General features: G+C 39.8%; 2 protein-coding genes, 1 long non-coding RNA gene and 2 other non-coding genes across 5 annotated transcripts; 2 read left to right on the top strand and 3 right to left on the bottom strand.

Annotated features, from left to right (window-relative positions):
* The first annotated feature begins 566 nt into the window (after positions 1 to 566).
* On the top strand, positions 567 to 3,401 carry LOC149503425 (uncharacterized). The gene is made up of 2 exons (XM_089735749.1): positions 567 to 1,875; positions 2,246 to 3,401. Exons 1-2 carry the CDS (start codon positions 790 to 792, stop codon positions 2,261 to 2,263), a joined length of 1,104 nt encoding a protein of 367 aa, XP_089591875.1. The 5' UTR covers positions 567 to 789; the 3' UTR covers positions 2,264 to 3,401.
* A 2,218-nt stretch (positions 3,402 to 5,619) lies between these two features.
* Positions 5,620 to 5,693, bottom strand: TRNAN-GUU (transfer RNA asparagine (anticodon GUU)). The gene has a single exon. It is a non-coding gene; the product is annotated as a tRNA-Asn (tRNA).
* Positions 5,694 to 5,802: 109 nt separating this feature from the next.
* TRNAN-GUU (transfer RNA asparagine (anticodon GUU)) lies at positions 5,803 to 5,876 on the bottom strand. The gene has a single exon. It is a non-coding gene; the product is annotated as a tRNA-Asn (tRNA).
* Positions 5,877 to 7,717: 1,841 nt separating this feature from the next.
* Positions 7,718 to 11,606, top strand: LOC149503424 (uncharacterized). Its single transcript, XR_016324839.1, has 2 exons — positions 7,718 to 7,953; positions 8,052 to 11,606. It is a non-coding gene; the product is annotated as an uncharacterized LOC149503424 (long non-coding RNA).
* Positions 10,107 to 25,703, bottom strand: LOC149503423 (chymotrypsin inhibitor SCI-II). Its single transcript, XM_089736044.1, has 3 exons — positions 25,551 to 25,703; positions 10,776 to 10,845; positions 10,107 to 10,316 (listed from the first exon to the last, which is right to left on the bottom strand). The coding sequence occupies exons 1-3, from the start codon at positions 25,621 to 25,623 to the stop codon at positions 10,202 to 10,204; spliced, it is 258 nt and encodes an 85-aa protein (XP_089592170.1). The 5' UTR covers positions 25,624 to 25,703; the 3' UTR covers positions 10,107 to 10,201.
* Positions 25,704 to 26,368: the final 665 nt, after the last annotated feature.

The raw sequence follows: 26,368 nt of genomic DNA, 5'->3' as shown, positions 1-26,368 counted from the left end.
GTACGTGTTTATTTTATTATTATTTTCCAAATTGCTGACGGTGGGGCGTTTTATTTAAACTCGCGGATAGACCCACTTTTATTCTTTTTGTCCTTATCCATCATTGCGTGCGGTCGACGCAACATTACTTCCTCTTATAGGAATTTGGCAGAGTTTTACGATCGCCCAACTGCCTGACGTTAACTCCTCTTGGGTTATATCTCCATATACCTATCAAGATCCTAAGGTCTCTAAGAGCGAGGGGGCTTTCAACTGAATTTGGCCAACGGTCTTGTACTAGGCGCTTTACTCCGGGCCAAGAAAGCTCCACGTGCCATAGGGACGGACTTTTTCTGTTTAAATTGTGTGAGATATCAAACCAATACCTAAACGCATTCGATACCTGTAATTCTAAAATGTAGCTATCTCGCTCTTAACTCAACTTCCGTCTTGTCTTTTCCTAACAGTGTTCGGTTAAGTGTGCGCTCCTATATTAAATAATACTTATTAGTTAATTAAGTGTTTTAATCCATATATGAAAGTGGCGACGAGGATTCTAACCGAGAAAAGCAAGTGCAAATTAATAAATCAAGGTCATACACTAAATAATTATAGCATTTTAATAAATAAAAATTTCAACAATGCTTCAGTGTGAACTTAGTTGCGAATGATATTGAGCCGCCATGATCTAAAGGCAGTCCTAATATCTATGTACCCTCAAATTTAAAATACAATGTGTTAAACTAACGCGTGATTAACTTCAAGGATATCTACCTTCGATAAGCAATAATCAAATTACATTATTAATTCATGTCGAAAATAGAAGAAAAAAACGACGATCTAGAATATTACGACATAGAAAACTCGGATCTTGAACAACCTGATATAGTGACGCTAGTTAAACAAGGCAAACGCACATTTATATACAAGTGTAACAAACAACAACTACAAAATATTCTTGAGAGTGAAAACGTAACTTATAAATCGGAAGCAACACTTGATCAACTACGAAAATTAACGAGTGATTACTATAAATTAAAAGAACCTAACAAAAATAGTGCTCAGTTATCAGCCAACATGTCACTTATATCAAATTTGAAATCCTTTGATGGAGAAAAGTGGTCAGTGTTCCAGGAACAGTTAGACTGTTTCTTTATCGTTAATGAAGTGTCCGATGAAAAAAAAGTACCACTATTAATCACTAAATTAGCACCCAAAGTTTATGAAGTCCTCTCTTATTTATGTAAACCAAAAAAACCACAGGATCTAAAATTTGACCAACTTTGTTTCAAGTTAGCAGCAAAATATGATCAAAAACTACCATCAGCCATTAAAAGAGCAAATTTCAGACAGCGGAACCAGGCACCGAATGAAAAAGTAGAAGATTACGTCTTGGAACTGAGGAAACTTGCTGCAAAATGTAACTTCAAAGATATGGAGGACCAAGTCAAAGAGAAACTAATGGACGGAGTGTTCTCAAAAATGATAAAGTTTGAATTGATGAAGAGTGCTGGTGATGCAACACTAGAAAGGTGCATTGAATTAGCCCGCACTGTTGAAGCAGCAATATTACAAGCAAACGGGGCCACAAATGAAGTTTCGGAAATATTTGTCAACAAATCAACCAATAAATCACCACAACAGCAAAGAAATACCTACCAACAAAAAAATCAATGTTACTGCTGCGGAAAATGGAACCACCTAAAGCGGGACTGCAGACTCAACAGAAAATATTGCTCTGAATGTGGAATTCAAGGACATATCTTCAGAATGTGTCCCAAGAAGCAAAGAAAAGTAAATGTTCTGCAGGAAGATAACCAACAAAAGGATAAAAATACAGATAATGAACCCACTGAGTTTGAACCAAAATATTATGAAACATATGCATGTAACACTGTGAGTAAAATACCACCTTACTACATAACCATAAAAATGGAGGAGTGTAAGCTACCATTTCAACTAGACACAGGCTCAGAAGTGACAGTAATCACGGAAAATGACAAAAATGACATTTTAATAAACCACGTACTGCAAGATTGTGACATAATATTTAAAAATTTCGATCAATCCACAACAAGGCCACTAGGCATAGTTCATAATATATCTGTAGAATATGGTAACAGAAGTGTTTACTTAAAAGCTTTTGTAGTAAAAAATAAGTCACCCCGCATAATAGGCAGAGATTGGCTAAACGCCTTAGGTTTGTGGCCACCGAAAATAAGAAAAGAATTTGAAATTTATAATAATAATATTTTAAATGTTTCAGATGCACAAAATAGTATAGAAAAAAAATTCGCAGCAGTATTCAGCCCAGGCTGGGGAAATTTCAAAGGCGATGTCATAAATTTAGTTTTGAAAAAGGAGGTAGAACCTAAGTGTTTACCAGTGAGACGCGTACCATATGCTCTTAAGGACAAAGTAAATAATGAAATAAAAAGATTATTGGACAATGGTAGGATCACAGTAGTAAAACACAGTAAATGGGGCACCCCTGTGGTACCAATTTTAAAATCGGATGGTTCAGTAAGATTGTGTGGAGATTACAAGTTAACAGTAAACAAGTGTTTGGAAGTAGATCATTTCCCTTTACCGCATGTTGAAGACATTATAAACACCCTACAAGGGGGCGAATATTACTGCGAATTGGACTTAAAAGAAGCATATTTGCAAGCGCCTTTAAGTTTAGAAAGCCAGGATTGCACAACCATTGTAACCGAGATAGGAACATACAAATATAATTATTTACCATATGGGGTCAGTTCAGGACCTGGTGCATTTCAGCGTCTAATGACTAAAAAGTTGGAAGGTATACCAAACATAATTGTTTTCATCGATAATATCTATATTAAGGGAGATAGTTTGCAAGATACTTATGAAACATTGTGTAAAGTTTTGGGCAGACTACAAGAAAGTGAGTTTAAGTTAAAAAAGAAAAATGTAAATTATTTACAAAATGTTTAGAAGTATTTGGTTTTAGAGTAGACAAAAATAAAATTAGTATTATTAAAACTAATATAGAACCTATTCTAAATACACCAAGGCCTACTAACCTATCATTATTAAAATCTTTTCTAGGAAAAGTTAATTATTATTCAAAATTTCTCAAAAATCTAGCAACTTTGATAACACCATTGTATGAATGTACTAAGAAAAATAAATTCCTTTGGACTGATAAGTGTGAAAAAGCATTCCTAATAGTCAAGCAGAAATTAGCTAATGTTTCTAGTCTTCAGCATTATAATATTAATTGGCCTTTGATATTAACTTGTGATGCCTCAGAAACAGGATTGGGGGCAGTCCTATCAAATAGGAATGAACAAGGTATAGTTCAGCCTATAGCTTTTGCCAGTAAAAAACTAAATGATACAGAAAAAAAAAATGCTACTATAGATAAGGAGGCAATGGCTATAATATTTAGTATAACTAAATTCTATAACTATATATATGGCAGACACTTTGAGTTGGAAACAGACAATGCTGCATTAGTACGAATATTTGGCCCAACAAAAGTATCCCTAAAATGGCAGCAAAAAGGTTACAACATTATGCTATATTTTTGTCCGCTTTTAATTACAGGGTGCGTCATATTAAAACATGTATGAATCCGGCAGATTATTTATCAAGAACTGTAACAAAATTTGAAAATAATTGTATAAATGACCATTCCTTAATTGTAAGTGCTAATTCAAGTAGTGTTTATCATGTAAACAATGCTGAAATAGAAACGTTAGATTGGAAGAAAATTCAAAGTGAAACAAAAAAGATGTAATATTGACTAAAGTAGTTCGCTATATGATGGATGGTTGGCCGCATAAAAAACAAATAACTAAAGAAATGAGGCCATTTTATATTAGAAAAATGAACTAAGTATTGACAGAGAATGTTTGTTTTGGGGGTTTCGTATTATTGTACCAGTATCTTGTAAAGATCAGATACTATCTGAAATACACAAAAGTCATTTTGGTATTGTGCGCATGAAAGAAATTGCTAGGTCATACTTCTGGTGGCCTAAATTAGATAGGGACATAGAATTAGTAACACAGACTTGTATGATTTGCTTACAAAATAGTAAGACCCCACCAAAAACTCAAAAACCATGGCCAATACCGCCTGGTCCATGGCATAGACTTCATGCAGATTTCTTAGGACCGTTTTACAATAAAATGTATTTAGTAGTAGTAGACAGTTATTCTAAATGGCCGGAAGTATTTGAAATGAGTAATATCACTTCAAACAAAACAATAGAAGCTTTTAAGAATATATTCTCAAGATTTGGGTTACCAAACCACTTAGTAACAGACAATGGTAGAAGTTTCACTAGCTCTGAATTTAGGGATTTTTGTAAATGCAATCAAATAAAACACACATTCTCAGCTCCTTATCACCCAGCTACAAATGGGGCAGCTGAGAGGTTTGTAGGAACTTTCAAAACAGCTGTTACAAAAATTAAAGAAAACGGTCACACCTTATCAACAGCAATTAATATATTTTTAAATGACTATAGAAGTACACCACAGAAAAGTACAGGGGTAGCACCATCAAAACTTATGTTGGGGAGGGAAATAAGGAATAGATTTAGTTTGTTACGTCCACCACCTATAGAGGAAAACATGAAAAATGTAGTCAGCAAAAGGAAGATAGGAAATAGAAAAACTAATTTGGTAGTGGGGGAAAAGGTTATGGTTAGAGACTATAGGAAGGAAGCTAAGCCATGGGTCCAAGGTGTAGTACTAGCTGAGTCAGTGCCAGGTCTTACATATATGATAGATGTGGAAGGTCAAACATGGAAACGGCACGTCGACCAAATAGTTTCATGTTCACAGTGTGATGATTAAAAGCAATATGCATTTGTGTAGTTTAGAGGTATTGTAATCTATGGCTGATGGCATTTATGTTTATTATAAGTTGGGGAGAGTGTGAGATATCAAACCAATACCTAAACGCATTCGATACCTGTAATTCTAAAATGTAGCTATCTCGCTCTTAACTCAACTTCCGTCTTGTCTTTTCCTAACAGTGTTCGGTTAAGTGTGCGCTCCTATATTAAATAATACTTATTAGTTAATTAAGTGTTTTAATCCATATATGAAAAATTGGTTCTATGATCTTCAATTTATCATTATAAAATATTTTATTCTTTTTCTACTTTTTTTACAAAATTGTCAAGGTAAAAAGGGACAGATAGTAATTAAGATTTGAAAGATGCATTAGACGTTACAATATAACAATAATGTGGGTACCTCGTGTATTAAGGTAGATGGCGGAATTCACATTATATATGTGCTTCGTTAACCACTTCACACCCGGTAAGCCGTGAGCTCTTTCATCCGTGTGCACACTAAAAAAAGTTAATAACTGACCTGAAGCTTAAAATACTCATAGTTAAGAGCTTCTCAGCAATTTTAAGAAACATATCCTCGTACATAACATGTTAAATAAAATATTCAGAATATCTAATTCACAATATCGGTCATTAAAACATTGACTCCGACTGAGAAACAAATTCAGGTAACATGGCAGTCACAAAGGTAGTGGTGGCGTTAAAGCAGGACTTTAATAAGCATAAATAACTAATTTAACTTGTGATATAGCTTGTGTTAAATAAATATTTAAGTGTGAAATTCTAACAAAAAACAGTCTCGCCCCCGGGTGGACTCGAACCACCAACCTTTCGGTTAACAGCCGAACGCGCTAACCGATTGCGCCACGGAGGCGATGGACCTTCTCTTGGATAAATAGCACCGCTGTCAGAGGGAATACTTCCCTATAAATATAGCAATTTGGTCCAATTTCAATTGGATAATGGAAGTACAAAAACAGTCTCGCCCCCGGGTGGACTCGAACCACCAACCTTTCGGTTAACAGCCGAACGCGCTAACCGATTGCGCCACGGAGGCGATAACATATTGCTTAAATGTACAGTATAAGATTGAAGAATCCATATTACATTTTTTTTCCTACCTAAGCTGATGACATAGAGAGACCATATCAGCGTCACCGGGCTAGTAGGTGAGCTCACGGGGCTCAAACCTGACGATATTGCTAACACGAACCTTAGCAGGAGCCGTGCTTCGCAGAATCTACCACTAGATCGGAAACGCGACCCACTGAGAAGATCCAGCGAGAAACTCTGGGCTGGGCTGTGTCTGTGGGTTAATTAACTCGCCGAGTCCTTCGTCGCAAGCGACGGGTTCGACGAGGACGATGAACGGTGCTTGAGGTACCTAAAAGCACCGTTAGTGGATCGGGAGGATTCGAGATGACGTGTTTCGGGCGACGTCGACTGTTTACCATTTGGTCCTCAGGATCGGTAATGTAGTTACCGGCGGCCACGATAAGAGGGTTCTTGTGTCGTGTCGCTTAATCGAAATGGCGCATTGATGCCGACTGTAGATACTTACTGGTGGACTCTAGGCCCAGGTCGTCGTGGAGGTCGATATTCCTGACGAAGCACGAGGCTCCGACGGCAAAAACGGGATTCAATGATTTGAAGGGGTTTCAAGTTAGTGCGGGCTGCGTGAGCGAACACTACGCTTGCATAGGTCATGACGGGGCGTATGCAAGTTTTGTAGTGTCACCTCACTTCACTTCGCTTGCAAATCATGGGATAGAGGCGTCCTAATATGAAGGCGGCACGGTCGCGTACCGTTTTAATGTTGAGTCGGAATGTCATCCCTCTGTCGAGGGTGACGCCAAGATATTTGACCTTCGAGGCCCGCGGTATGGGCTGACCAAAGACAGTGATGACGTGTATCGATCAATGCAGAATATGAACCGTTGAATCAACAAAAAAGACATTTCAACGTAATGAAAGCAGTAGGTATATTTTGTTTATCATATTATCGTGTTCTCTCTTGATCTACTGAATTATGATGTCACTGTGTCAAAAAAAATACATAACATACTATAGTAGAATTATTTTGTCGCTGCAGTTTGGGTCATCAAAAATCGGAGCAGTGAAGCGAGTATTTCCCTCTCTCTTCCACTCACGAGCCTTATGGACGGGCATAGTGATGCGCATTATTGTTGTCGATAAGCGTTATCGATAGTGTATTTAGTTTTGTCATTTTGTGGGTTCAATCAAAAAATCACTATTCGCACACTTACACCACATATCGCCGCAGCAAGTTAACGAGAACGGCAGAAATTAACACTCTGTAACTTTTCGGGATTTATTCTTATTTCAGTGAAATTTTTTAACACATAGTTGATAACAACACGTGCAAATATTATTTTGAATAAATTCTGCCGTTTTGATACAAAACAAAGAAGTAGCCATTGTGTCACTAAAGAAATTCAGAGAACGAATGCATAACAACACATTTCTTTTCGACATAATGTACTATAACTTGCAGGTAAGTACAAATGACTCATAACATAACAATGTCTCACCACCCTTCGTATACCACCCCGCCACCGTGTACCTGCCTTCGATGACTCATTTGTTTTTATCGATAATGGCGCTGCGCCCGCGCAACATGCTCACCGCCCTAGGGCGGCTAGCCGGGCTATGTTTTATGACCCAAAGTGCATCAACAAAATAATTCTACTATAGTCAATTCTGATCACTTTTCGCTGTGTTTTTAACAACGAATTCTTGGTAATGTTTGTCAAGCATTCATTCGGTTAACCCGATTGATAATTTTTAGTATCGCTTAGACCAGTGATTCCCAAAGGTCAACATCGACAACTTGCACGACTGATAACTGAACCGACCGCAAGGTTTTAAAATTGGTAAGTATTTTGCACGGAATAGATAAATAAGGTTGGAATGGTAATGTAGGCGGGGCAAGCGTGCCACAGTTATGATAGAACAAACATAACTCGACCGATTCTTTCATTCACCGCGTTTAGTGCGCTTCGGACTACTTGGCGAACAGATCTCCGCTTTATAGTGCCGTGTTGTGCAATTATAACTTGTAAAACAAAAAATCAGACCTCAAGTATAGAGCGAGGAGGTATATCTTTCGATCGGTAAGTCGTAATTACCATTTAATTACAATATTATTTGTCTAAAACATAAAAATATACTGAGCATTATGAAATTAAAAACATTAACAATATTATTGCAGCAAGTTATAAATAGCATACATTGCGCGATGTGTACTCGCCCAATGAACGCAATGACCAAGTCAGCTTCCAATGTACTACATGCATTGCGTTCTCTACACTTCAATCTTTGAAATTTCGGCCTTTGCCCTGATTGGCCGTGCAGTTTGTCGATAGTGAGGTGACCATGTGGTAAAATCATCGACAGAATTCTCGACTATATTTACATTTGACATGCATAATTTTTGCATTATTTTATATTTAATTAATGATACCTAGTATATTCTTAGTGAGACGTATTTTGAGTAAAATAAATATGTATTATTATTATTGAATTATTATCATTGAATTAAAGTGAAGGTATAATATAAAGGGACATGTAGACCTCTAATTTACGGGTATTTACTATATTGTCTAAGACGTATTAAAATCTAAGTAAAATGCTATTTGACTTATGCAGTAAATTAAAAATTTTAGGTTTCCTAAAGAACCTAACGCCAGGGAACAATGGATTGACGTGACAGGTAGAGGAAACTGGAGACAAAGACGAGTACTATTTGCTCTAAACATTTTACTGAAAATGATTTTATCATAAAAAAAATCAGAATACACTTAGTTTTGAAAAATTCATTCGCAATTAATAGCAAGCGCCAACTGCTTAACAAATACGTTTTATTCCAGCGATAGTGACTATTTGTAATTAATAAAAGTAAAATAGTTTTTTTTTTCAATATTTATTTCATGTTTCATTTTCTCCATTCATTCATCAGATAATTTATCGATAAAGAATATCGATTTTATCAAGCACTAGCGTGTATGAACATTTTTATTGCCTTTTTGCGTGTGTGAGTGTGTATGCCTACGGGTGTTTTGTGCTAGTTTGCGAACGAATATCTGTCCTGAGATTTATGTGTGGGTGTTTTTGTTGTGTGCGAAATACTTGTAATCACAATGTGTGTATGTGTAGAAATTAAAATAGTGGGGATGAAGCGGCGACACTGGTTCTAATACAAAATTAGAGCAAAGGCCTTTCCAACCTTATTTATCTATTCCGTGGTATTTTGTGTATCGATAGGAAAATTCAAAAGTACGGATGGGGGATTTTTAAAGTAATCTGGGTATGTACTGTGAGGTTTAGCATGGGACCTTTTTTGGATCATTCTGGAAAACAGATCCCTTGCCGAAAGCAGTTGGGAAGTTCTTCTAAAGGTACATTTTGTGTTCTTTGATTTTCTTGTGTTTGTGTGTTAGTGTGTGTTTTTTGTATCATCTTCGGTTTTGTAGAGACGTAAAATTATACTACTCATAAGGCTCAACCTTGCTTGTGGTCATTACATTATTTCTGACGTCTCCAATGCTTTAGAGTTTTCGTGGTTACGGTCGTCTGTCTTATCAGTAGTCGTAAAAGTTATTTTAATTCTGTTTTTTTTTTGTGGTAAGTATTCTTCGATAAACTCTATAATATTAAAGTTAAAACTAGTTCCACAATGACGTTAACCTATTACGTAATTAGTAATTTACATTGCTGTAGATTCTGTTATCATTGATGGACATATTATAATACATAATATACTAATACGCGAAGCAAAAACTTTGTATCCATTTTTACGAAAATTGCGCGGACGGAGAAGTATGAAATTTTCCACAATTATAGAGAATATAGAGAAGAATTGCACAATACTAATATTTTTTTAAGATAATGCATAAAAGATACATTAAATCAATAAAGAAAACATTACGCACACTACATACCATGTATTTGACGCACACAGGCATGCATACTATTTATTGTCAAACTTTTGTTCTTGACGTCTGTTGTCAAATTGAGAATAGATTAAATATTGTTTGTCTTTGTTAATATTTTTTATAGTATAGCCTTGGCGAAATATGTTACTAGAGAAGTATAAAATACAATCATAATAGTGTACAAATTTACAATTCCAATTAATTATAGTCGAATCTGGACTACTGCGGGATAGGTAAGTATATAATAATTACGTTTGTTAGACGATCATTAAAGTTTAAGTTGTGTTTTTAACTGTTATGCTACGAACAGTTTCAGAAAAAAAAGAAGATAATTCACACATATATATATTTAATAGTTTTTATACCAAGCTTCATCGTTTTATACATCAGTTTGAGAAAAGAGCGTGCGTTAATTCGAAGGTATCAGTTACTTTATGCATTTCTGTTCGCATTCGGCCAATGTGTTGAAACGATTGCCGTTACCCCGGCAGCCTCCGTAAATGAATTCTTCACACTTCTTCGTCTTCTGGTTGTACGAATATCTACAAGAGGAATATAAATAAGACATACGGTACATATTCCAGATTAAGTCCCCAACAAACCGGGTTCTGTAAGGTTTGTATCTTAGGTCTGATTTGCCTGCGTACAAAAACAAGACAACTATTCTGTGTGGTCATTGGATATCACTGAAATTTTAGAATACAATACTTCGGCCTCATCTCTGGATATGAGTGGAGGCATTCGGGTTTTGATGTTCCGGCAATCACCAGCTTCGGGTATTTGTTTGCAGTTTTATTCAGAAGTTTGGAGGAGAGTAGTCTTCGGTAGGTGAGTGGACCAACAAACTGCTAAAGGTCGCGGGAATCCACTAGATACAGTAGCGGTCAACATGGCAAGCCTTGGGGATGGCTTTGGTCCAGCAGCGGACGTTCGTGGGTTGATGATAGTGATCTTTGAATTTCGATCATCGGGCAAACACTAGTATTAATAACAAAACTCACAGTTTAAAGTAGGCGCGACAAGGGCCCGCATCGCCAAAAGCCTGCTCGCATATCGGCTTCGTTGTTGGCTCTGAAAATATAGGGGAAAAGTTTCTTGAAGAGCTTTGATTTGGAAAACGCTCAAGCAGTGGTGGAACTATAAGCCGGCCAGTCTCTGGAATCCACCAGGGCCTAGGGTAACCCGTGAGTATTAAATATCTTAGTCTCGAGCCAGTTAGGTTATATTAATACTAGAGTATGACCGAGCTTTCCTCTGTATTTTTTTTAATACGTTTTTTTTTGATAAATTGTATTCTTTAGAAATTATATTTAAATACGAATTACACATTGATATTAAATTATATTATTTGTTTTTTTTTTCAATAAAAAAAAAAGTTTATGTTTAAGTTTATTATCGATAAAGTTGATTACTGCAAAAACGAATAAAACGACATTTTCTGAAAATAAATAGTAGCTAGATCGATTTATCGCCCCCGAAATCCCCTGTAAACTAAATTTTATGAAAACGTTGGAGCCGTTTCCGAGATTCAGATTATATATATATATATGTAAGCTTTGTGTTGACGTTGACGTTGACAGAACCATTAATATTTGGGTATGTAGGTAGGTATCAGAAAAACATTCAACCATTTTTAATAAAACTCCTTGTGAATTAGCTTAATTATAAAAGTAAAAAGGACGATTCAAATTTGAATATAAGAACAGTAAAGCATGAACATTTAATTGTCGATTCTCTGTTTTAGGTTAGTACACAGTTATTTCATTATTTGATATTTGTTAAGTAAAAGTTTAACTGTATTTAATAAATAAAACTCTGTTTTAGATGAATCACATAGTGTTTTTGTTTTAAGAAGAAAGATAATAGATAATCTTATAAATCGACAATTAAAATATATCTACATGTAAGAAAAAAAAAATTAACCGATACAATGGAGAAATTAAGATTTGAATTTATTATAAAAGCCAAACCAGATGATAATAAGACAAATATTTATGCCATAACCTCCATTACTGATACACAGAACCAAACTTTTCTCGTACCTAGAGAGTATCAATCAATGCATTTACACAAAGAAATATTAAAGCATGAAATATTTGACAAAATAAAAAAATCTCTACAGAAAAGGCACGATAAAAGACAGGTTTGGATAACATTAACCAAGGAAATGAAATCAATATATTTAGATGATGATAACTTACAATTTGATGGGTTTTTACTTGAAAAATTAGAACAAAGTCATGAGTCATCATCAACAGAACCAACCCTATTAAAAAAAACAGAAAATAAGACAAGATTATTAGCAGAATTTTCAATAGAGAAGTTTTCAAGAAATACAACAAATGTTAAGCAATGGTTAAATACTTTTGAAAGTGAATGTGAACGTTTACAAATAGACACAGATTTACAAAAAGTAGAAATTCTAAGATTACTATTGGAAGATACTTGTAAAGATTGGTACGCCTCAATGATTATTAAACATACTATAGATTCAGATTGGTGTATATGGAAGAAAAGTTTAAGTGATACATTTGCTGATAAAGGCTGGTCTCCAATCAGGTACGCTATGAATTTTAAATACATACAAGGATCAATTTTAGAATATGCTCTTAAAAAAGAGAGACTTTTACTAGAAATAAACAAATCAATAGATACACAAACCCTGATTTATTTAATTGCCACCGGTCTACCAAACTTCATAATGGATAGAATAGATAGAGAAAGCCTTAAAGATGTAAATGACTTATTTAACTGCATTAGAGGACTAGAAAGTTTAACAAGGAAAAATGACACAAAGAAAAACTTAAGCACTGGAAACAAATACAATAAACAAGAAATAAAACAAACTGAAAAAAAATCATGCAGGATTTGTGAGAATAAAGGAAAATTAAATAGATTTCATCCAGAAAATGTTTGCTGGTTTAACTATGAAAAAAAAACAATTGATGACAAAAATCATAGTTCTAATTCAATATTAAAAGTTGAACTGAGTAATGAAGATCCAAAAAACTAAAATTCCCTCCACTGATTGAGATTACAGTGATTCTAAATAACGCAATTGAAGCCAAGGGGCTGTATGATCCTGGTTCACGAATAACATTAATAAATTCTAAATTAGTTCAGGTAACAAACATGAAGCCAAATTATTGTTATGACACAATAAAAACAATAAGTGGAGGAGGTAAAACTAAAGGATTAATTACACTGGATGCTCAGTTATTACATAAGAAGATTAAAATAAATGCATTTATCTTTGAAAATGAAAATTTTGAATATGATCTAATACTAGGACTGGATTCAATTTATAAATTTGGGTTGACTCATGATGAGAATTTAAATATCCAAATACATAAAGCAGATAATTTCAAAATAGGTAATAAAAATATCTTTGAAGATAAACAGATTGAAAAGATGGAAATAAATATAGAAGAAAATGAATATGCAGTAAACTTTAATGAGGGTATAGATACAAACAAATTTAATATAGATACAGAATACTTAACTACTGAGCAAAGAAAACAAATAAACATGACGGCGTTAACGATATTTATGTTATATAGCACGTGCAATAGGAGTGACTCACACAAGCCAGGTGCGCCGGCCGTGTCGTTCCACTCGTAAACAACAGCTTACATCAGAAGTGAGATCAGGACTCTACTCTCACTGGCGTGACGTGTTTGAACATGTTCGAAGTACAGCAAAAAAAACATGATGCAGATCAGAATACTAGTAGTGGTACGCCACAAGAGCGTGAATGCAGCATACGTAAGTCGTGTAATAACGTCTCTGTTACCTCGATGGAAGATGTGAGCCACGAAGAAATCGTAACATCTTACGTTCTGGCTCATGTTGCCCAGTTTGACTGTCGACTTCATCACATGGCATTTACTAACGGAAATACAACACGTAACAAGCTATTGCAAGAAATTAAGGCAAGTGCAAATCTCAAGTGAAACTTCGATCGCAATAATGGATCTGTCATGACGAGTGGGTAGTTCCGACACGAATCGTTTTTAAGCCAATGACTACTGCTAGAGTTACATGGCACTAGTACAGTAAACCAGAACATGAGACTGTGAATTGTCGCTGAAATTTTAGAATCTACTCGATTCAATACCAATAACACTACACGTTCGATGACTTCGGGCTCCAGCAAGCAAGCAAGCAAACAAGAAAGCCAGCAAGTTTCCGTGGGGAAGAAAAATTGACACATCTGAAGTCGTCGTGACCTGTAAGATAAGACGTCCGGTGCGTTCGTGTCTGGCGATGCGGCGGTGTTCGGGTTCCGCTGGCGGATGCAGGTTTTTCCGGTGAAGTGCGTGCTTGTGCGTGCTTGACAAGTGTTCGCGGTTGGCTTCCTCAGTGTGGGAGTAACATCGTGTAAGAGAGTAGTTGTAGTTTGCGTGGTGGCTGGTAAGATTTGTTGCGGTAAGAAGTTTGCATGGTGGTAAAATGTCTTGTGAGTCTGCACAGGTAGCCGGAGGTAAGACTTCCGCGGTCGCGGCCCACCCAGTCCGCGAGAACCGGGCAGATCGCCTCGACGGTACGGAGGCCGGCTGACGGGTCCGCCAAACGACGAGACCACGCCTCCAGCACGGACTGCCGATATTGGAGCCCCCACGCTCCGGCTGCACTTGCGCTAGGGCGCGCCGCCTCGTAGGAGACTGTGAGGTATCATTGAATAACTGCGATCGCGCGCTGCCGGCGTCGCAGCGCGGCGACGTTCTCGTGGGTAAGGACGTGGCACCAGACGGGTGCTCCGTATAGTGCCATCGACCGCACGGGTACCATCACCCTGCCTATTTCTGCCGTGAAGCGGTGGTGTATTTCGGTTTGAAGGGTGGGGCAGCGGTTGTAACTATGCTGAGACCTTAGAACTTCTATCTCAAGGTGTGTGGTGCGTTTGCGCTGTGGATGTCTATGGGTTCCAGTAACCACTTAGCACAAGGTGGGCTGTGAGCTCGTCCACACATTAATACGAAGAGCATAATCAAACGAAATTAGATACGAAGTTTAAAGGGCCGTTTAAAGTAGTTGAAGTATTGGATGGTGTCGATTTAATTTTGACTCTCACACATTCGCTTAAGGCTCGAGCTACTACTTGCCTCACAAAAAATACAGCCTGCAAAACCTGAACAACCTCCTCATCCGTGGGCGCCCGGCTCTCGCCTGCAAGTCGGCTGTTACGTGTGCGGTGATGCGAGCCATGTAGCTTCTGGGTGTTCCATGCGCTACAAGAAGAAAAACGACACTGCTCCAGGTGCTGTGGCAGGTCCAACCAGAGACGTCAACGTGTGTTCCAGAGCTTCAGTGTGTTACAGATAAGTGGTTTTGGCTTCCCCTTTATGATCCATTCAGGGTCAGAATGTAGTCTTATAAAACAAAGTCATAGTAATTTATTCAATGATAAGCGGTTTCATGAACAAGTCACTCTTTGATCTGAAAGTAACTTAGACCAATCATGATGGTAAGAGCACTTAGGGGATATTCAACTCGCCCTTAATAGTGCACGTTGTCGAGTAACAGGGTTTACTCCAATAGAATAGACGTTTGCCGTTCAGGGTAGTTCACTTGAAATATCTTAAAGTTTCAACAGAGTGATAATCCCTCTAGATCAGATCTTGATTTAGCACGGTCGAAGACCGGCGAAAACATAAAAAAAAGGGCACAAACAGAAGCTTGGTTTAGTCGAGGCAAAGCTAAAGTCAACCTCTTTTCCGCTGGGGATTTTGTTTTCGTAAGTTGACCGAAAATGTAAAGGTCCCTTCAACATTACTGCAGTTTTGGAAAACGATAGGTATAAATTGAGACATGTAAATAGTTCTAATAGAGTGTACAAATTTCCCCATGAAAACTTACGTGAAATACCTCGAGGCCCGTCAGGCCTACTAGAAATTTCTGAAAATTATAGTGACGATGACGTGACGGCGTACACAGATGGGTTAATTAATCTTGTTCATGAAACTGATCTTAATGATGACGACTCTATCACTGACAATAGAAGCGACATTTTTGTCCGCAAATAGCGATACAGCAAACATAGTCTGCGGGTAGTGATACAATGTCTGTAAGCTCAGGCACCTCAGGTGCAGGTGTTGGAAATGTAGAAAACGATGGTCGGGCTCGCACTATTTCTGAAGAAATTCCGTATAAATGTTCTGGTTTAAGAGATGTTTTAACAAACGCTACCGTACACGCAGATTAAAAAAAAAAAAAAAAAAGAGAATTGTATGTGGCTAGAGAGATGTTAATCCGGACTAGCAAAAAAAAAAAAGAGAAAAAAAAAAGAAAGTGTGAAGTCATTGAAGGGTCTGTCCGGTCCAATGGCTTGGCTATAGGGATTTTCATCCAGATTAGCCACAACAATTAGCTACAGGGATTGCGATTCGGTCTAGCATTATCCGGTCCAGTTCGAAAAACTGAAGGGATAACAATTCCGGTCTAAGTTAAAAGGGACATACTTACATACCTGAAGAGTTTTAAATGAACTGGCCCAGGTATGTAAGCAGTCTGAAGGTTATTTATAGCCAGTATAGGATTTTCTGAAGAATTATGCGAACCGAACCGTACTAGATTGTTAATATCATAGACCACGTTTTAAGTTGCATCCGTTAATGTCAGGATGAACGAACACGTTTGTTGTTCACAGACATACCATAAGAATGCGCGCACGAGGACGAGCGCACGTCAGTATGGCCGTGACGGCGTTAACGATATTTATGTTATATAGCACGTGCAATAGGAGTGACTCACACAAGCCAGGTGCGCCGGCCGTGTCGTTCCACTCGTAAACAACAGCTGCAACAGAAGTGACTCATAAGCCAGCTGCGCCGGCTAGTATAAAAAGGCGGAACGTGCCTTGAAATGAACATTCGTTCGACTGCGTTTGCCCGGTGCACTTACTATATCGTTGTTACGTTGTGTGATTCAGTGACTGTTGTACGTACTGGTTAAAGTTGGACAAGTGTTAAAGTGAATTGTCAAGTTAACATATTGTTGATTAAATCAGAAACCAAAGGTGACTTCGTTTTACTTGGTGTTCAACAAGATAATATCTACCCTCAAGCTTACAAACATATTATTGGATAGTTACACGGATATTTTTGCTAAAAATAAATATGACACTGGAAAAGTGAAGAAATATGAAGCCTGTATAGATTTGCAAGTTGAAAAATACTGTTACAAAAGACCATATAGATGTTCAGTCCAAGACAAGATAGAAATAGAAAAACAAATCTCACAACTTTTAAAACATGAATTGATCGAGGAATCGTACAGTCCGTTTGCAGCACCTGTCACCTTAGCTTTTAAAAGGGATGAAGGAAAAAAAAGTAGGCTATGCATTGACTTCAGAGACTTGAATAAAATAATTATACCACAATCACAACCATTTCCTCTCATAGAAGACTTAATAACAAAAACAATAAATTGTAATTACTTTACAACTCTGGATATAAATTCAGCTTTTTGGTCTATCCCCTTAAGAATAACAGACCGATACAAAACTGGGTTTGTAACTCAAGAAGGTCATTACCAATGGACCTGTTTACCCTTTGGCCTAAAAATATCACCAGCCATATTTCAACGGATTTTGGGAAACATTATAAGAAAAAATGGGCTGACAGGATTTGCAGTGAATTTTATTGACGATATACTAATTTTTTCCAAGACGTTTGATGAACATATCACACACCTAAAAAAATTACTAGAAGCTATTCGAGAAGAAGGTTTCAGGCTAAAATTAACAAAATGTAAGTTTGCAGGTAATTCTGTTAAATATTTAGGTCATATATTACAAAAAAATACGATTACACCTCTAAAAGACAATTTAAAATCAATAAAAGATTTTCCTGCCCCTCAAAATAGAAAACAGATACAACAATTCTTAGGGAAAATAAATTTCTATGGAAAATACATTCCGAGTGTCTCAACAGTTCTTGATCCTTTGCATAAACTGTTGCGGAAAGATCAGAAATTTAATTGGACAGAACAATGTGAGGATGCTTTCAGGAAAGTTAAAGATTATCTATGTTCCAAACCAATACTAGCCATTTATGATCCACAAGCACCAACATTTATTTATACAGATGCGAGTGCTAGGCATAGGAGCAGTTTTGAAACAAATTCAGCGCAATGGCGAAGAAAAACCGGTAGCATATTTTTCTAAAAAAATAAATGAATCACAAAAAATAAAAAAGCTATATTTTTAGAATGTTTAGCTATAAAAGAAAGCATAAAGTTTTGGCAACATTGGTTGATTGGAAATTATTTTACTGTCTATACAGATCACAAACCTCTAGAAAAGTTAAATATAAAAAACAGACCTGACGATGAATTAGGTGACATGTCACATTATCTGTCGCAATATAATTGTGAAATAAAATATTTTCCTGGAAAAAATAATACAGAAGCAGATTGTCTCAGTCGAAACCCAGTTTTTTTTTTTTTTTTTTTTTTTTTATGATTGAAAGTTTACTGGTGGCCCGAAGGCCTTTCCAGTTTCACCAGGACAGGTGGGCGAGCAAAGGCTCAGCCAAGAGGGGTGGGATTTGCTAACAACTGCCCGAGCGCCTCCGAAGGAGACCTAACAACTCAAGAGCAATTGTTTCGCGAATGAATCTACTACCGGATCGGAATCGCGACCCGCTGAGAAGATCCGGCGAGAAACTCAGCGGGCTGATGCATGGGTTAGGTTGCACGTCGACCTCTTTGTCGAGTTCGACGAGTACGGTTACCGGGGTCCCTAAGCCTGCCCCTAGTATTAGAGCTGAAGGCATCTAATGCAAAGGTTATTGGATCTGATGGATCCGTAAGGACGTGTCTAGGGCGTCGACGGTGACTGGCTTCTGCATGATCAGGATTCGGAGAGTAGTCAGCAGCGGCAACGATAAGGCGATTATCATGACGCATAGCCTTATCGAAGTATCGTTCCGACGCTGACTTCATGTATTTCCGAATTGATTCGAGGCCCAGGTCGTCGTGTAGGTCAACGTTCCTCACGAACCACGGAGCGCCGACAGCTAACCTGCAAAAGCGGGATTGTAGGGATTGGAGGGTGTCTATGTGTGTGCGGGCCGCGTGAGCGAACACCACACTCGCGTAAGTCATGACGGGCCTTATGCAAGTTTGTAAAGTGTCACCTTGTTCCGAAGGGACATTTTACTCCGCTTACAGATCATGGGGTAGAGTCTACCGAGAATAAACGCGGCACGGTCACGGACTGATTTTATATGCGGGCGGAATGTCATCGATGCATCCAGGGTAACGCCCAGGTACTTGACCTTCCTGGCCCAGGGTATGGGTTGTCTAAAGAGAGTAATCGGGGGTGTGAGATTCCTCCTCCTAATCCGGGAGGAAATCCGTGTGGAGCTTCCCCTCTGAAATAGCACCGCAGTACTTTTCGCTGGGTTGATGTCTATGCGCCATTTTCGGAACCACTGTCCTAGGGCTAGGGCTGCGCTCTGAAGCTTCTTCGCGATTAGGGACTTATTTCTACTAGAATAGTAAACAGTCGTGTCGTCGGCGAATAAAGCTAAATGGGTCGGCGGCGACCGGGGAATATCGTTGACGAATAAGCTAAATAGGAGGGTGAGAGGACAGAGCCTTGCGGGACTCCAGCTGTGAGAGGTCGTGGGGAGGAGCGGGTTCCCTCAACTCGATATCGAAAAGAGCGGTTCGACAAGAAGTCCCGTATGATGAGCACGAGACTATCCGGCACGCCCATGTTGAATAGTTTGAAAATCAAACCATTGTGCCAGACTTTGTCGAACGCTTTTGCGACGTCGAAGAAGAGAGCTCCCGTGTATAACGGTTTTGGTCGATTAAGCCCCACAAGAATGTGCTCCGTGAGGCGGTGCACCTGTTGAACGCATGAGTGATTTGTACGGAATCCGAATTGTTCATCGATGAGAATGCCCTTGGATGAGACAAAATCTCTGAGGCGCTTGTAGAGCAGACGCTCATACAGTTTGCCTAGAGACATGAGGAGGCTAATCGGGCGGTAGCTCGTCGGATGATTTTTTGGTTTACCGGGTTTATGTATGCCGATAACGTCCGCTTCTTTCCACACCGCGGGAAAGATACAGTTCGCCATAGCGGCATTGAAAATAGATGCCAACATCACGATGAGTTGGACGGGTAGAAGTTTAATAACGCGGTTAGATATACCGTCGGAACCGGGAGCCTTGCGAGGACGTAGGTCTTTGATCAAGTCTTTAACTTCCATCGGGGTGACGGGTGGTAACGCATCCGAGGGTGGCAAGGAGGCTCTGCGTTCTACCTCACTGTCTACTAATTCTACATGAACAGGGTCCACGGATTGAGTGCTGGGCGTGCACTGGGTTTGCAATGTATCGGCCAGCAGCTCTGCTTTTTCGTCATCATCAAAGGCCGCGAGTCGGCCTGAGGGGCCTACGAGGGGGGGCATAGTTACTACCGTATCCGATTTGAGAGTACGAGCTAAGCGGTAGTAAGACCTTTGGGAGGGCGCGAGTCCTTCTAAGAAATCAGACCATCTGGCATCTCGGACTTCGGCGATGCGAGACTTTACGTCGCGTTGTAGGGCACGCATTCGAATACGAGTTTCCGCGGTAGGATACCTGTCGTAGGCGCGTATCGAGGCGTTCTTAGCTCTAAGGAGTTCCCTAATATCGTCGGACAATTTGAAGCGGTGAAGGAAGTCCTCCGCTACAACTTGTTTCGATGACCTATCTAATGTCGAGGTGATGTGTGATGTTAAGATGTCTATGGCTTCAGCGGTATCCTGAGGAGACGGGGTAGAGTCCGGGTTAAACGGGAGCGATGGTGGATCAGATTCAGCCAGGCTGATGCCCAGCGTGTGCCAATCCACCACAGTCCTCGTGACGGGAACGGAATCGGGAGCGCGACCGAGCTTCATGACGACGGGACGGTGGTCTGAATCTAACTCTGAAACTACTTCGTTCGAGTGTAAGCGCAGAGTTACGTTTTTTAATAACGCTATGTCGAGTATATCCGGGCGATGCGCGATATTTAGCGGGTAGTGAGTCGGGGTTAACGGAGCGACGATATCGAAGGCGAGATCATCGACTAACGCGTCAAGCCGCCTGCCATTCGGGGTTGTGGTGTGTGAGTTCCACCTGATGTGTTTACAATTTAGGTCGCCCGCCAGAATGACAGAGCTCCCCATACCGAGCAGCGCCTCAATATCACTGCTTAGAACGATCTTATCCGGTGGAAGATAAACGGACGCGATAACGATCGGCGCGTGTCCCGTCAGTGAGATTCGGCACACTGATGCTTCAATATTAGCGAGCGCGGGAGGATCGAGCGGGACGCAATGCAGGGCTCTTCTATAGTAAATAACGGTACCACCACCACGGGCAGAGAGCCTGTCGTTCCTGACCATGTTATAGTTCGCGATTTTAGGGTCACGGCGCGCGGGCTTAAGTAGGGTCTCCTGCACTAAGAAAATGTCAATTTGATGGTCACGCAAAAAATCACAAACCTGATCACGTTGATTTGCGAGACCGTAAGCGTTAAAAAATCCTATTGTTACGGATAAGGGTTTTATTCTATTAATGTACGCCATTGATTACCGGCGGAGTGAGGGGAGGACGTACGTATTTAACGACGCGTATACGTCAGCGTATTCTTGCACAACGGCGATGAAATGTTGTGCAGTGGAGGCGGCGCGAATGGCGTCACCCAAAGCGTTAACACGCTCAAAGTTGATCGACTGAAAAAAGTCGATCGCTAGAGCGAGATTTTCGGACGCGGTCGGAGGGCAGGTCGCGGGGGAGGGACGTATCGCGGGGGTGGGACGAGTCGCGGGGGAGAGAGTTGTAGCCGTGTTCGTGTACGGCAACGGTTTAGCCCAAGCCGAGACGCTGGGCACCGACGCCGGCACGAAAGCAGGCTTAGCCTTCGGCACAGAGGGTACCGTGGCTTTGATGTCTGGGCCGGAAGCTCGGAGGCGGTTTTGACGGGCGACGCGGCGATTTATTTTTGGAGCTCGGGGGCATCCACGGTAGTTCGCGGGGTGACCTTGTGTTCGGCACAGGACACAGCTAGGCGGTTCCGTCGCGGTTTTTTGGTCGCGAGCGCAGAGGGCCGTGGCGTGATCGCCCAAACACTTAACACATCGGGGGCGCGCGTGACAGTTACGGGAAGAGTGCCCGTACAGTTGGCAGTTATGGCACTGACTAGGAGTGCCTTTTTTATGGGGGACTTCGACGGCAATACCGGAGAGCCTACAAACGGTCCGAATGTTAAAAATTTGCTTACCCTCGGGGGTAGGCTGGAGGGCGACTAAAACCATATTGTATGGCTCCCTACCGCGGCCGGTGTGCATGCGGTGCACGGAATTTACTGGTAGGCCTTGTTCTATCGGATCTGCCTTGACGAGATCGGCATCTAGCTCCTTCGGGATTCCACGTATGACAACGCGGAGTTCGCGCTCCTCCTGGAGCGTATAAGTGTGGAAACTTATACGCTCCTTTCGGAGGTAACTTGAGAGGGCCCTATGGTCATCGGGTGTCGTTACTTTTATTTGAATCCCGTTGGCGAGATTACGGGCGCTGGCAAAATTAATATTTTTGGCCTTAAGGGCCAGGGAAACTCGGTCCCAAGCTGCCTTCTCTTGAAGGATAACCGGGGGAGGGGTCTGAGTTTTAGATTGCGCCACCGGTCGCGGCGACGGAGTGGCACGGGCTGGAGGCGCAACGGGAGTCTGAGGGCGGGGGCGCGACGCGTTCGCGGCTTTGCTAATTTTAGCGGCCGCGAGAGCTCGAGACTCCGCGGCACGCTTCTTACCCTTTTGTACCAGGGTGAATCCATCCGTCGATGAGGCGGGGGCGAGGTCGACCTCCATCTCCGAGTCAGAGTCGGAGGACGAGGAGGCGGGCGCAGGTGACCTACAAGCAGGAGTTTTGGAGGGCGCGACGGAGGCCGCGGATGATCGCGCTGCTGGAACGGTGGCCACGGCGGACGACGCAGTAGTTTTACTCGCCAGTATAGGCGACGCGGGAACGGCAGGCACGACGGAGGCTGCGGTGCTCGATGTAGAAGCTTTGCACGCAGGTACAGGCGACGCAGGAGCAGCGAGCACGGCGGAGTCTTCGAGAGAGCTCGCAGTGTGATTGGCCTTGAAAGCCAGAAACTCTGAGGCGAGCTGTGGGTGACGAAGTCGGAGGAATTCCACGAATACAGCGTCCATGATCGCTGAGTACCCAGGTGGGGCGGCCCCGGGTCTTGAAAACACTCGCCTTGCGGCGAGGCCCCAACTTCTCGGACCTGAGCGGTTCTATTGAACACAGGTGGCAATGCGGCGCGATTACTACAGGACAAAGAAAAAGCACAACAAAACAGAAATTACAAAAAGAAGCAAAACAAATAAATACTTGCAGGAAAACACTTTGTCGGCAAATGTTCCACGAACACAAAAATAACTAAAACAAAACAAATAAAAGCTTCCAGGAAACACACTTGGTCGGCAGATGTATCACGAACACAGGCCGCGCGAACAATGGCCGGGCTAACAAAAGCCGGGCGAACAAAGACCGGGCGATCGAGTGGACGATGAGCACGTCCGCACGTGACGGGTGCCTCTATCGGAATGACGAAACCCAGTGTTGGACATTGATGCAAATAATGAAGATAACTTAAAAACGGTAAATATTATTAATATTCATGACATAATATATGATCAAGCACAAAATCTGCAAATAAAAGAACCTAAAAAGAACATTATTTTAGAAGACGGAATTTATTATAAAAAAATTGGAAAAAATAGAAAAAAAATAGTTCTAAGCGAAGATTACAGTAAAACTATAATAAAAAAGACCCATGAAATATATTGTCATGCCGGAATAAATCAAATAGAATCTAAAATAAAACCTTATACTGCACCGAATCTATCAGAAAATATTAAAAATATATGCCAAAACTGCGAGATATGCATAAAAAAATAAAACAAGGTTAAATAGAAAATATGGCTCTATGTCACAATTAGGCCCAGCTATTAAGCCCTTTCAAATAATGTCACTGGACACAATAGGAGGATTTGGGGGTCAAAGATCAACAAAAAGATATTTACATTTATTAGTAGACCACTTCACTAGATATGCATATATCCTATGCTCTAAGAATCAACATGTTCGAGACTTCATCAAACTTCTTGAAAAAAATCCTAAAGAAGAAACAATAGACATCTTACTCTCTGATCAATATCGAGCTTTTAATTCAATTGAATTCAAAAATTACCTTAAAAACCGAGATATTCAATTAATACTTACAGCAGTGGACGCACCGTTTTCAAACGGTTTAAACGAAAGGCTAAACCAGACTATTGTGAACAAAATAAGATGCAAAATGAATGAATTAAAAGGAAAAACAAATTGGTCAAAAATAGCAGAAGAATGTAGAAATAGGTACAACGAAACAAACCATTCTGTAACAGGATTTTCTCCTAAATATTTGCTATCTGGTGAGTCTACAGATTTATTACCACATGAATTAAAAGAAAAACAGTTATTAACAAAAAGTTTGGAAGAAGACAGGAAAATAGCACTTCAAAGGTCAATAAAATCACATGAATATAATAAAACTTTATTTACCAAGAATAGATTACAACATGAATTTAAAAAAGGAGATAAGGTATATGTCGACTATAGTAACAAATTGAATAAAAAAAAATTGGATGAAATTAGAATTGGTCCCTTTGAAATTGAAGAAAAAATATCGGATTCAGTTTTTAAAATAAATACTGGTCGTGGCACAAGATCTATCGGTCTATATCATGTCACAAAGCTCATTCCTATGCTTGATGATTTTTAGATTTCAATTTTACAAAGTAGAAAGGAAAAAATAAATAAATATGTATATATTTTTTCATTTCGAAGGGGGGTGATGTAAGCTTTGTGTTGACGTTGACGTTGACAGAACCATTAATATTTGGGTATGTAGGTAGGTATCAGAAAAACATTCAACCATTTTTAATAAAACTCCTTGTGAATTAGCTTAATTATAAAAGTAAAAAGGACGATTCAAATTTGAATATAAGAACAGTAAAGCATGAACATTTAATTGTCGATTCTCTGTTTTAGGTTAGTACACAGTTATTTCATTATTTGATATTTGTTAAGTAAAAGTTTAACTGTATTTAATAAATAAAACTCTGTTTTAGATAAATCACATAGTGTTTTTGTTTTAAGAAGAAAGATAATAGATAATCTTATATATATATACATGTTTATATACAAGAATTGCTCGTCTAAAGATATTAGATAAGCCCGCACATGCTGTTCCACATTCCTGCTTACAGAGGACATGTGGCCCAAAGTGTGACAAAGAAATGTGGTCCAAATGATAAGACGACCGGTGCATTCGTATGTAGCGATGCACCGGTGTTCGAATCCCACAGGCGGGTACAAATTTTTCTAATGAAATACGTACTTAACAAATGTTTACGATTGACTTCCACGGTGAAGGAAAATTATTATTATAAGGAACTCGCAATATTATAATTTGCGTAATTACTGGTGGTAGGACCTCTTCCGAGTCCGCACGGGTAGGTACAACCTCCCTGCCTATTTCTGCTGTGAAGCAGTAATGCGCTTCGGTTTGAAGGGTGGGGCAGCCGTTGTAACTATACTGAGACTTTAGAACTTATATCTCAAGGTGAGTGGCGCATTTACGTTATAGATGTCTATGGGCTCCAGTAACCACTTAACACCAGGTGGGCTGTGAGCTCGTCCACCCATCTAAGCAATAAAAAAAAAACAGAATATGATACTCACTACCACTCATGACTGACGTCAAGCACGCAGCGATGAGAACGCCCGTGAACAGGAAAAGCACTGATCTCAACATGACTTCTCTGCTTCAATATTGTATGTCTTATATTCAAGAGCCAATCGCTGTTTATATAGCCAACGCTATCTGACCTCGATCTAGGGTCAAGATGATTAAAATTTTTGACTGACAAAACACTGCGTTTTTTCGTGCATGATATCGTCTGGTATAATCTATTCTTTGTCGTATCACTCTTGTCAGAGCGGTCGTGGTCGTCATTCGGTATCATTGTATAACGTGTCTGTGTCTAAGGGTGTCCCTGGTATGCCGATGTTACATGAGGCCCAGTCGCGTCACTCCCCAAAAGGTGGTCTATGGGTCGAGAGACACGGGGCCGAGTCGCACCACTTCTAGACACGTCACCACCGGTAGACAACCGGTGAACAGGAGACTCTGTGAGGAGGATCTCAGGGCACCACCACTTACCGCTCTGGGAGACTCACGCCAATAAATGAAACAATTACAATATATATTACACTTGAGTTTATTAACTACACATGAATAAAGATTCGATGGTTATAATTGTTTACACAGAATGAATTTAGTGGTAAGGTATCCTTGATTAAATGTGTGCCGGTAAGTATACCGAACACACGGGAAAGTATTTAAGAAAGTGAGATTAAAATAACAATATTATAAATAAAGACGGTATCACCAGTTTGGTTCACAAAATGACGATAAACGTTTACTGGATTGCTTCTCCGCAACTGGGGTTGCTGGATCCGAGCCAGGTTGTGTATGCAGGTGTGTTTCTTTGTTCTAC

The sequence above is a fragment of the Bombyx mandarina genome, chromosome 02, assembly GCF_030267445.1.
Source record: "Bombyx mandarina strain Sakado chromosome 02, ASM3026744v2".
NCBI classification, from domain to species: domain Eukaryota; kingdom Metazoa; phylum Arthropoda; class Insecta; order Lepidoptera; family Bombycidae; genus Bombyx; species Bombyx mandarina.
The sequence above is the reverse complement of the archived record's forward strand: the minus strand, read 5'-3'. Positions and strand labels throughout refer to the sequence as shown.

Coding starts and splice junctions, on each gene's coding strand:
- LOC149503425 (XM_089735749.1), top strand. CDS start 790: ATGTCGAAAATAGAAGAAAAAAACGACGATCTAGAATATTACGACATA.
- LOC149503423 (XM_089736044.1), bottom strand. CDS start 25,623: ATGTTGAGATCAGTGCTTTTCCTGTTCACGGGCGTTCTCATCGCTGCG. Junction 10,846..25,550: donor GACGTCAGTCATGAGTGGTA/GTGAGTATCATA, acceptor CTATATTTTCAG/AGCCAACAACGAAGCCGATA. Junction 10,317..10,775: donor TGTCGCGCCTACTTTAAACT/GTGAGTTTTGTT, acceptor TTCCTCTTGTAG/ATATTCGTACAACCAGAAGA.